Consider the following 12,479-nt stretch of genomic DNA (forward strand, 5'->3'; position numbering starts at 1 on the left):
CTTCTGACCACCAAATAATCGACTGTAGACTGAGAGGCATATTCAGTTAGATGAGACACCAAAGACTCATGACATGTTCATTTGCTGCAAAGCAGCACAAGATACTGCACCCTCATCTGAGTTGGCTTGGTCACCAGCAGAGGTAAAAGGTGCCTGAAAGTTAAGTGTTTTGCCCTGCTCCCAAAGATTAGTTGACATAGTAAGCTTGGCTACAAAGTTGGTCCTTTTAGGAAGAACTCTTGCTTATCTGAAGGAGTAGATTATCCAACAGTGCTACAATTAGGATGCCAGTACAACAGCTGCCAGCAACAAATACTAACTTGCAGCTCAGTGACTTGGTAAGTGGTAATCATATCTACATATCACACTGCAACAGCACCTGTTTCTTCTTCATAGCTACTGAAGGGCATTACAAGCTGAGATCACTAGAACAGAGAGATCACTGGAACAGAGCACTACAAGACCACCTTCACACCAAAGAACAGCTTGGACTGCTCCTGACTGCAGTGTGTGGTGATTTTCCTAAATACCAATCTCTCTAAAGCTCCACTTTTAAACCTTATGAATCATTGCCATACACAGCTGCTCTAGAATTCTGTGGTAATATGGAGAAAACAAACAAACAAACAAACAAACAAACAAAAAAACCACAAAACAAAACAATACATCCTTTTCTTCCACAACTTATCTGCTGCTCTGAAAGATAAAACATCACATTCTTCATGAATATTTGTTACAAATTCTATATAAGATCTTGAAAATCATTTATTTCATTGACTGCACACTGCACTGTTACATGAGCATCAACCTGAGTATACAGCAAGGTGCTAGAAAGAGTAGCAGTAGGAAGAGAAGGACAGAACTGGACAGTAGCAGTCTCACTGACCCAAAGGATCACACGGTTCAATTTCAAGCTTGGGTCACTACTGATACTATCATTTAACAATATACAACATGTGATGTGCCCACTACTGTTTCACATTTATGTCTGCTGTCCTCACTGATCAAGTCTTGCATCCACTCTTCCTGTCACATTGGGATTGATAAACCCCATCTTGCCCTAATTGCACAGCTGATTCTTGTACACTTGCTGACAAAAAAAAAAAAAAACCTGCCACAGGATAAGGAGACCTTTTGTTACATGCTCAAACATCAAACTGATAAGAATGGTTTTATACTTAGACTGAAATACAATTGGGCAGTAAAGTCCTTATAACTAGGCTTAATCCTGCACCTGGGAAAAGTTCCAATCTGCAAATGAGCACAATCTAAGAGAAATTTTGCAGGCCCCATGCATATATGCTTGACTTGGTTATTCCAAGAAGGAAATAAGGTAGTGAAATACTTTACACAACATAGAGCTGTATTTCAAAACAGCCTAATATGTACACTACTCAGCTCATGCCTTTGTGCTTGGAAAAAGTTGCTCCTCTCTGTAATTCATTAACTTGCAACCTTATCAAGGTGGGAGTGAAGAACTTGTTTCCAGCGTGGAAACCAGCAATCAAACTCAGTAGAAATACTTACGTCACTCTTCCTGAACTTTGCTTTTAAGCTCTTCATCCTGGTTACATTCAGTCTTCGAAACCTTTGAGAAGTTTGTTTTGTTTTTTTCTTCTTCAATATCTAAGGGGAAAAAAAAAAAAAAAGAAAAAAAAAAAAGAAGATTCCAACTTGATATCATTCAGCTCACAGGCAGACAAATCTGAATTTACACACATATATTACCCTTCAAGGGCTTAGCCCTCAAGCTCTAACAAAGATTAACAACCCGCTAAGAGACATGTTTTGTATTTCCAAACTTAAAAGCAAGCCTAAATCTGACCACAGAAAAACAGGAGGAGCCTTCAGCAAAAACTCAGATGTGTGTCACATAATACTAGCTACCTCTTGCTACAAGCAGATCTGACATGTTTGTACACGTAGCACCTCTCTGCTCACAGTCTATTTTAATATTAACATCTAGGCAGCCATTTGTAAAATGGTAAAAGCAGAAAGATGGATGTTGAGTCATTCAACTGAAGTTTCACTATCCTACAACTATACTGTAATAGCTAGAAGTACTACGTGTACACATTTAACCACTAATTCAAAACTAACATGTAAACCATGCATCACACATCCTAGTACAGCTCAACACAATATAACAGATGGAACCATCTAAGCAAGAAGAGGATTAATCACCGGAAGAATACTTTTATTCTTTTATTCTCCTCCTGTAATAAACCCTACGTGCATGCAAGAAAAACTTCTTCACCATGAGGAATGCAGAGAACAGACATCCAGAGAGGCTGCAGAGCCTCCTTTTCTGAAGATATTCAAAACCTACCTAGATGCTCTTCTGTGCAGTGTACTCTTACAAGGCCTGCTTTAGCAGGGGCTGGACTAGATGATATCCTGAGGTCCCTCCCAACTCCTACAATTCTGAAATTCTGTACAATTTTGCATTTGAGAAATCACAACTGTTTTCAATTTGAGGATGCACTTTCACAAACAAGCCAAGTTTTTCCTCTATCCCTTTCAAATGAAAAAAAGCAGCAGTTATGCAAACACATAAAACCAACATTATTACAGATAAGCCACAAGATTTTATAGGGAAGCAAGGAATCTATACTAGAGCAAATTTTCCTAAGGAATCACAGAATAACCAAGGTTGGAAAAGACCTCGAAGATCATTCAGACCAACTGTCCACCTCCCACAGTGCGTCCCACTAAACAATGACACTTACTACCACATCTAAATGTTCTACGAACACTGCCAGGTACAGTGATTCAACCACTGCCCCAGGCAGCCCAATCCAGCACCTGACCACTCTCTTGGAGAAGAACCTAATGTCTATCCTGAACTTCCCCAGCTCCTGGGAAACTGTAATATGTAACAATCCAAGATAAATGTGAACGGTGAGAGACACAAAGTAGCAGGGCAATGTGTTTATTCCTAGACCACAGTAGAAAAACTTTATGGAAGAGAAATATACTTAAGGACAAGAAAAGGACATCTACGCAAAAGATGTCCCAGCTTCCTAGTTTCACAGTATGCTCACTGCAAGAGCCAATCTGTCTATCTCATATACAAAGGTTACCAGCTGTACAGAAATTCTGCTGAAGGAAGAGTTTAAAGTAAAGGGTGTTCAGCTGTACAAACTTCCTCCCTCCACCTTCGAGAAAAAAAAAAAAAAGAAAAAAAGAGAAAAGTATTATGAGTCTAACTGATAAATAACTAAAAAAGAGGACTACAGCACAAATTCTAATAGGACATGGTGGGTCACTGGTGTTTTGCGTCCTTCTTAAGAAACCTTTAATTACAGTTTGATAAGGAAAGTGAATTCCAGTTATTTCATACGAGAAAGTCCCTTACTGTTATGAAAACATGCTGCTACATTCTACATGCTCCCTTAACTATGAGAGGTTTTAAAATGAAACTTCATTGTTCACTCTTGGTAAAGTACATGAAAACATTTCCACAAAGCACAGCACTGAGAACCATTCAGGAAGAAGAATTAACGCTAAGTAAACATGTAATTTAGCTCAACCTCGTATTTAATTGACAGCCATTTAAGACACATACAAGCACATTTCTTAAAAAAAAAAAAAAAAAAAAAAAAAAAAAAAAAACCAAAACCAAGAAACTACCAAACAAAAAATCCCACGTACTGCATATACACAAATAGGTTTCCCACAGAACACAGACCTCAACAGGTAATTTTGATGGAGTAATTCTGTAGGCTGTTAAAACATTATTAACTCTAATTATATGACTCTGAGTCTAATTAAATAATCATTCTAAAGTACCATTAGATTCCTAACTGCTTCCATGTATATGAAAGGGTATTACTGTGAGCTCTTGCTTTTCATTTCAAGGTATGAGAATAAGGAAAATTAAATAGCAGCATTTTGTCTAATTCTTTATGATGGAAAAGAGCAGCAAAAAATTTGTCAGAGCTTTTCATACCCTGGATTGACTATTCCTTAGCTTTTTCCTGGGCTGAACAAATCTGCTACACCTATTCAAATTTTGAAGAAAGTGTGAAACTATAAAACAGCTGTCATGACTCGTACTAGAAGTGCGCCTGAACCCCAGCAAGAGCCCAATAATTTCTTAACTCATTCTCTAGTACCACCAAGGATTATGGGCATCACAAAGACTGGAAACAGCACAGTACAGACAAGACAAATGACATTAGTTAGCTGGCCTTCTTTAAATATACAGCGCACCAGAAAAATCTTTAGGGGAAAGAAGATTGAGAGGGACTTCAAAAGCCGAGAAACATCAGGCAATATCCAACAAAACTCACACTTACAAGGTCTTTTTAAAAGTTAAACTTAACTGACTTAAAAAAAAAAATATTAAATTAAGATTAATTACACCATTTAATAAAATAGAACCAAACACTTTGCACTGGGAATCAATAACAGATCTCTTATCACATGCATATTGTCAGATGACTGTCTGCTATAAGCTGTCTTTCCCCTTCTCAGCCCCTCACCACTTCTTTCTCCTATGAACAAAATATTTGTTATAGCTTCCATGGAAGTGAAGTACTCAACTTCAGGGTGATAAGAGAGATGGTAACTCCTTATAGACGCAAAGCTGAATTCTTTCTGAGAGAAACCTATAGCAGTCCAATTAACAAGCTTTGCAAGCACTCCTGGAATGCTGTTTTCCCCCCCATCTTGAAATAGGAAGAAATTAGGTGAGTTGTGATACCATCAGAAGCCAACTTATTTTTTCCTCACAAGTTACTTCACTTCTTCTGTGAGTGCACTCTATACACTGAATTTGAAAATGAAATCCACAGAATAATTATAGAAGCATGGAAAAGCACACACAAAAAAACATATTTCTGAGTTCAGAGCATGTTGCATCTGTATTTATTTTCTGTAAAAGATAGTTAAACACAAACATTATGATTACAGCTTTTGTATCACAACCCTTCAGCTGTAGAGATAAAAACCCACAAAGCAGTGACGGCTGTCTTTTCTTGGCACTGCTTGTAGGAGGAAGTCACCTCTCAAAGGGTGTAATTTTTGGAATTGATGCAAAAAGAGGTCAGCATCCTGATTCAGCAGAGCTTTATGACAACTGCTCATTTGCCAGAGGGGGAATAAAGGAAGCACCGTTAATAAACTCCTGTTTTACAAGACAGGAAACGACAACTAGAAATTCACTAGGGAGAATCAAGACACTTCAAAACTATTTCTGCAATGAATCACAGCTATTAACAAGAAGCAAGTTTTACCTATTGTGGCATTTCTCCCTTTTCAAAATAACTGTGGTAATAAATGCTGTCATTCTGTAGCTGCAGCAAGTTAACAGTACAGAACTGCTTAACTCCAGAGATTCTCTACAGCTAACGCTGATCACATGCTGTCAACCATTATCTCTAAAATTAAATATCTTCTATCTCATCTTCCTTTGGTTTCATAACGGGAAACAGTTCTCAGGAGCACAAGTCACAGAAAACATCCTTAGGTTGATGGCAAACCTATCTAGTGAAAAAATAAGAGATATTAATGCAGTAGTATTCAGCCTCAATAATTTCATTGTTTTAATATACAGCACCATCTTCAAGTTCAAATGTAGGAATCAGATTAAGATAATCTTCCACACTGATTTACAGTAAGATTTTGGCAAACCACAATAAACAATTGTATTGACATTGTTGGTTTTTTTCCTTTCATCACTTTGCTGCAAAATCTGAGCAAGGTCTTCTACACGATATGGACACTAGTCAACACACTGAAAGGCCAAATATTCAGCGATGTAACAGTAAAACAGCCTTAGGGATATGCAGTGCACACTGTTCATGCAATCACTGCTACCCTTTAATGATTAGTGCATACTGAATTTAATTATTTTTAAGTGTTAAAGGACATGCATCTCTTTCAGAACACACTGGTAAGCTTCCATCTCAAAACGTTCTCTTGCAGCAAAGCATTGTTTATAATGTCAGCCAATTTCCTGATTCACTCCCAAAAATTCCAGATTTTTTTTTCCAGTTTATGTGGCTACAGACTAGAGACTCCAAGCAAGATCTGGCAACAGGCAGGTAAAATGATACATACGAAAAAAAACCATCTAGAAAAGTACCAATCATGCTATGTATTTACATCTCCTTTGTGTGAATGTAACAACTCTCAAAAGAGAAAATAAGATGTCCCAGAAGTCACTTCAACTACAGCAAAACAACATCGTTTGTTCTCTGAATAATCATTATCTTTCTGCACAATCCATGCTGTGACCCAGGAGAACAGTCAGCTCTGCAGGGCTGCCAGAAGCATCCTCAACTCTAGCATTTCTGCTGCTGCCCATCTTCAGTACCCACTTGTCAAATACATCACATGCCTGAGCTCCCTTGACATACAAACCTGTACCAAGAACAAGCCAAAACACAAGCTTCTCCAAAGCCGTTGGAACACCTGAAGGCATGAGCAGCTACCTAGACTCTCCAGTTGTTTGCATGTGAACACAAGTAAATCCATAGTGTCCTAAAACTAAATAAATTTTTAAAATCCACTTAGCACTCCATCTATGACTACCATCTAATTACCATCCAACTGAGCACATTCCTTTACCTCTCATTCCAAAGCAGAGAAGCATACACAATCAGATCAAAAGCTACAGGAAAATTTCCGCAGTCTTCATCAACAACTCAGTTTTTCCATTTTGAGTAATCTATCCCATTCTTCCTTTCATAGGAAAAAACAAATGGAATTTAATGTCACCTATAAAGACAAATAATTCTTGGCTTGGTTAATCTGCTATTACTTATCAATGAAAACACACTAAAAAAATGCACTGAGAAGCCCAAATACATCACAAAAATGGGAGTGATTTATAGACCGTTAATCCCATGCAGAACAGAATCAGACATCAGAGATAGCAGGAGCCTTGGGTAACTTAGTACAATCCCTCAATCTGCTCACAAATCACTGGCAAGGGTGTGCTGAACTGTACAAATGTAAGCATTTGAGCCCAGAAGTTAAGAACTCTACAGATACTGCATCACTAACAAATGTTGTTATCTCTTTTCTTCAGAATGCTTTGCCTCAGCTTTCTACTCTTACATATACTCTATGTTCAAAATCTGAAATATTTTACTTCATTTTTTAAAGGCTGCAGCTAAAGTCATACCAGTCTCTGTGGACATTACACAACTAATATAAACCAATACTCAACTGTCCATCCAGAATATGTGCAATTTGTTAAACTGTTTTCTCCTAGGGGAAAGTTTACACAAACAAGGCCTTATACATTGCTAATTATAGAGAAGATTAGAGAAAACTCAAAATGTGACACAGCTCTGACTCGTTCATTTGACACACTGGACAGAACTCGGGCAGAACTGTATCTCAAGTGAAGTCTGAGCACATCTGTCATTCAAATCATTGTGCTACAGCTTTACACCGTTCTTACTCCAGTTCCTTTGTCTTAAAGTATCTGTTAACAGTGAGCTCACAGCGAGGCAAGACTTACTGCATAATCTAGGACACACCACTACCTTTCTCTGCTTTGAATTTCCACATTCCCAAACTAAAAAGTTTCCCCACACCATGTGTCACCCCATTTTGAGACCATATTCCTTTGGTTCATCATACATAAGATGCACTGCAGATCTGAAAGCTTTTCCCATGTTCAATATTCAGTCCAACAGGACTAGACAGGAATTGAAGCATACAAACTGAAATAGAGAAAAAAGATGCAGAGTTCCACTTTGCAAACATCAGTTATTTAAATGAGAAATCCAAGAAGATAACAACCAGAGATTGTTTATACTTCCTAATATTCTGTATTATTCAATGAACTGCACTTCAGAATCAACAAACGTGAGAACTTGTTGAGATGCAATCTTCAGTGTGAAAAGAAACAACTGCATCAATTTATAGACAAGTACTCTGAAATAGCCTAACACAGAACAGCCTTGTACTAGGGCAGGAGCTAAGAAGAACACTGATTCAGATTACCAAAAACACCTGCCAACCCCGCTCCCATTAACTAAGCCCTTACACTGCTGAAAAGCCTTGAAAGAATACTCCACTAAAAACCTCTCTAGTCTAGAAATACTTTCAGAGATGGTGCTAATAACACAACTACTCTGTTCACTTTCCAAGTTCTTGGGAGGGAAAACATTTTAGCTGATCAAAGTGCATTACATTTTTAAACATCATCTGAAAATGAAAGGGAATTGGATGTGTTTAGAAACCAAAAATTAAGCACATCCACACTTCATAAAAGGTATTAGAAACTGAGATTTCTTCTACCCTGGAAGACATCAGTCATATAAACGAGTAGAACTCCAGCAAGATCAGTATCCACATCTTAGTGATAATGGAATCAATTTTATCTGATTTTATTTAGACTGTTGAAAATCATGTTCAGTACTAGCACTAGGTACTGGACAGACCGTGGAGAAGGAGCAACATGTAGGATACTTTTCCCATGCTTCAGAGACCTATGAACATCTAGAGGGATCTTACAGATATCCTTGTGGGAATTCAGACAAGACCTTGTATACCAGGTTCTAAGAAAGCATTTGAGTGCCAAATTTCCCACAGACACCTCAAGGCATCCCAGTGCCTCTGGTAGTTCAGATGCAAGGCACTGTTTCTGCATGCCCACCAGCAATAGCTTCCAGTAGCTTCCTGAGCCTCAGCAGTTATGGGGAAAGAAACTGGAACGTCAACTTCCTACAGTCATAGAAAGACTTGCAAAGAAGTTTTCTCTTTGTAATGACTGGACAAACTTGGCTCTTATCTTTACCAATACTCTATAGATTCAGGTGAAGAAAAAAAAAAACTCAGCAAAAAAGGTCACATATCTTATATTTTGAAGGTACAAAATAAAAAAGAGACTAAGACAGCTTTCAAAAATACATTCATGTTACTACAACACTCATCTGCTCTATAGAAGAAGGCCTTGAGTGGACATCTAAGACGTTCCAGACAAATGCACTAATCATTAGGCTGCCAACACTGCCATAATGAAGCAATCACATGAAACTACGTGGGGCCACCAAGACAATGAGGAGGCTGAAGTACCCCTCCTGCAAGGCTGAGCAAGCTGGGACTGTTCAGCCTGGAGGAGATTCAGGGAAGTTCTTATCAACATCTATTAACATCTGAAGGGAGGATGCAAAGAAGACAGAACCAGACTCTTTTCAGTAGTGCCCAATTCCAAGACAAGAGACAATGGACACAAACTGGAACACATAAGGTTCTTTCTGATCAGGAAGCATTCCCGTACTGTGCAAGTGACAGAGCACTGGCACAGATTGTCTGGAGAGGTTGTGGAGCCCCCCCCTTTGGAGATTTTCAGAAGCTTCCTGGGAATGGCCCTACGCACCCTGTTGAGTGCACCTGAGTGTCCCTTTTTAAGCACAGGTCAGGCCACGTGGACCCAGAGGTCCCTTCTCATCTCTATGACTCATGGATTCTGTGACCACTACCATCATCTCAGGGTGTTACTGGCCACAGCGTTATGGATCCGAACACAAGAGAAAGATGCCTTCTTTCACTGCTACTACTTCAGCTCTGACAGTCCTCCGCAGGTACTATGATTAACTTTTAATCTTAAGTGTAAGTGGAGATATTCCACTGCTTCCACAGTTTACCAACAGACTTTCATTTATTTCTGGCAGTCTGACAGCTATAACCTTCAATATATTCCCTGAATCACAGCTATTTGCCCTATCTCCTCTACAGGTTAAAACTGTAGTATTAGGCGACGCTCAGCAAGGTCTGACAACTCCAAAACAATCTCCAAGTTACCCCACATGCAGAGTTACCACCAGTATTTATGCACTCACAGGCACCTAGACAGCAACTCCAAGGAGCATGCAAAGAGACTAGGCTTCTCAGACATGCAGGAAGTATACAGACAGCAGGAGAGCCAGTTATTCAGATCTGTACACTTAGAAGATGTTATGGATCACTATGTTCCCGTTCAACATCCAGTTAATAAAAGCTGCCTGGAATTTTTAGTAGTTTACCATCTTTACCACTAAGCAAGGCACAGAGCCTAAAATTGATTTATCCTAGTTTTGCTTGGCTTTCCTCTACAGCTGTTTCAAGTATTAGCCCTACGCAAAAATAACCAGTCCACAATCAGCTCTCAAAAGGAATGTGATCAGGGTACTGTTGCAGTAGAATTTAGAAACTGCTAGCATCTCACATAAGAAGTTAGTTTTTGTGGCCTCCTGCCACTACTTCTCACTTGAAAGAGGCATGAACTTCTTACCAGTGAGAGAAAAAAGAAAAGCAACATAGTGGGGAGCATACAAAAGAAAAAAAAATAAGTAAGAGATGGGGGCAAGTGAGTAAACTGTACCATGAAATGCCTGCATCATTTGCGAGAGCAGCAGCCTCCCTCCACGGTCTCTTCTCCCATCAATGTGCAGTTTCTTGGTTTGGAGAAGGAGAGGGAAGGAGGTTTTATTGCTTTGCTAGCAGATGCACTCTTGGAAGAGGAAAGAGAAGAGCACAGTGCCCATATTTTTAGAGACTGCACAGACGGATGCCTGCTACTGCACAGTGACTTACCGACACTGAGCTTGGCCTGAACTCAAGGGAACCCTGAGCTAATATCCAGCTCTTTCACTCTGGTTCACACAGCTCTTACGCAATTCTTCTATTAGTAAATAAAATCTCATTGACAGCTTTCCATGAGTGTCCCGAGACAAGAGCCAAGCAGGTCACTGACAGATATTTACCAAATTCGTCTACTCCTAGTTAATCCAGGAGGCCTATATAAGATGACAAATTCGCACATCTGGGCTTTAAAATAATAATAATAATAAAATTGAAACACGAATCTGAAACCTACTGGGATACAAAAAGCAAAAAGAAAAGGCCGCCTTTTGGCGCGTACAGCAGCAGCTCTAAGCAGACCACAAGCGTTCTGTGTCAGCTCTGCAATAGGCGCACTCACTACAGAAACACTGACAAGAATTCGCTCCGACCCCGCAGTGCCAGCAGAGCAGAAATTGAAGCAGACTTCTCACAGCCGTAAGGAAACTTCAGATCGTGACAAGTGGACGGCGGAAGGCTCTTCGCCGCCGAGCGCCGTGCAAGAGAAAGCCAGCCCTTCCGAGAGCTCTGTGAGAAGTTGGGAGCGAAGGTTTCTGGCTGATCTTGATGCGATTAGGGATTTTCTCGATTGTATTTCGAAGCAGCGACAAAAAAAACCCTCGGTTCCCCTCCAAGCTTCGCTGCGGCCGCGGGGTTGGGGGGGCGGTCATTCACTGCGACGGGACCCCTGTCCGACAGCCGCCGAGCTGCCGCCCAGACCGCCAGGAAAGCAGCACCGCCCGACGCCGCCGGTTCGGTCCCGGGGCCGCCGGAAGGTCCTCACTCCCCTCGGAAGAGCGGGGAAGGAGGCGCGGCCGGGCCGCGCTGTCACGGAGCCGGCAGGATCGATGAGGGACCCGCGCTGCCCGCCCCCGCCTGTCAGCCTTCCCGAGCCCCCCGTGGAAATCAAACCACATAAAATAAACACAAGGGAACAACCAAGACTCACGGGCTGCTCCCTGCTCCCCTCTCCGGGCTCTCCGGCCGCGGCAAGAAGGAAGAACTTTCCTCCTGTTGCTCCACGCGGAGGAGCTGCTCCCCGCGTACGCCCACCGCCGCAGCGGCCGCCACCACTACCAGCGCCGGGCGGGGGCAGGTGGGCGCCGAGCACAAAGCCCCTATTCACAGCGCGCGCCGCCTCCCCCTCGCGCCGCGCCGCGCCGCGCCGAGCCTCGCTCACCCCAGGCAGCAGCCGCGTCCCCCTTCGGTCGCCGCCGCTGTGAAGGGCGGAGCAGCGCCGCCGCGCGCCCCGGGACACTCAGCGGCTCCACGCGGATAGGGCGGGGGGCGTGACATCATTCCAAGGTCACGTGGCCGCGGGGCACCGGTCCCCCGGCGGGGGACTGTTTGCCCCCTCCTCAACCGGGGTCTGCAGCCCCGCGCTCGCGGGGGCGGGTCACGTGACACCGCGCCTACCCGCCCGTCTCTCGCGTCCCCACGACCGTTACGCTGAGGAGAGGGGCGAGGGGGTTTCCGTCCCGCGCTTCTCAGCGTCTCGGATTCCTCTTTCTCAAAGCCCTAGGATGCACTAAAGGGAAGACAAGTGGGTTCCTTTTCATTTAATGTCTGGATTCGTTACCTCTGCGGAGTTTGATGACACAGGAGACCAGCAGTTATAAAATCCCAAGTGGGCTTTACGGCTGAGCGAGGCACTGGTTCACTGGATGTGCTCCAAAAGGCTTTATTCCTCCAAGCTGATCTGCCGCCAGTGGCCAACCAGCTCCACCTCTACATCTCACCACTAGCACCACAGTTCCGTACCCTGTGTAAGTAAACCAGGATGCCTCGTCTACAAATTGTCCTAGTCAGTCGGTGAACCTCCTCTGCCACCAGAGATGCCAGCCTTCTCACCGCAAAAATCCATCTGCTGGTCCCTTCACAACAACCACATTCCACACCTTGCAGTCCGCCTT

General features: G+C 42.2%; 1 protein-coding gene across 6 annotated transcripts in view; it reads right to left on the reverse strand.

Annotated features, from left to right (window-relative positions):
* The window catches only part of RAI14 (retinoic acid induced 14), a 95,720-nt gene extending 83,868 nt beyond the window's left edge, over positions 1-11,852 (reverse strand). For 3 of the 6 annotated variants that reach the window (XM_052670553.1, XM_052670552.1, XM_052670551.1), the window contains exons 1-2: positions 11,747-11,852; positions 1,528-1,626 (exon numbers count right to left, since the gene is read on the reverse strand). In XM_052670553.1, the coding sequence (XP_052526513.1) occupies positions 1,528-1,563 (36 nt within the window). In that variant the 5' untranslated portion in view covers positions 1,564-1,626; positions 11,747-11,852. Of the gene's footprint in view, positions 1-1,527; positions 1,627-11,505; positions 11,727-11,746 lie in introns of those variants that run through there. The other 3 variants (XM_052670547.1, XM_052670548.1, XM_052670549.1) reach the window with 3 other exon arrangements.
* Between the last annotated feature and the right edge of the window lie 627 nt (positions 11,853-12,479).

This window comes from Tympanuchus pallidicinctus, unplaced genomic scaffold (genome assembly GCF_026119805.1).
Source record: "Tympanuchus pallidicinctus isolate F22 unplaced genomic scaffold, pur_lepc_1.0 scaffold9, whole genome shotgun sequence".
Lineage (NCBI taxonomy): Eukaryota > Metazoa > Chordata > Aves > Galliformes > Phasianidae > Tympanuchus > Tympanuchus pallidicinctus.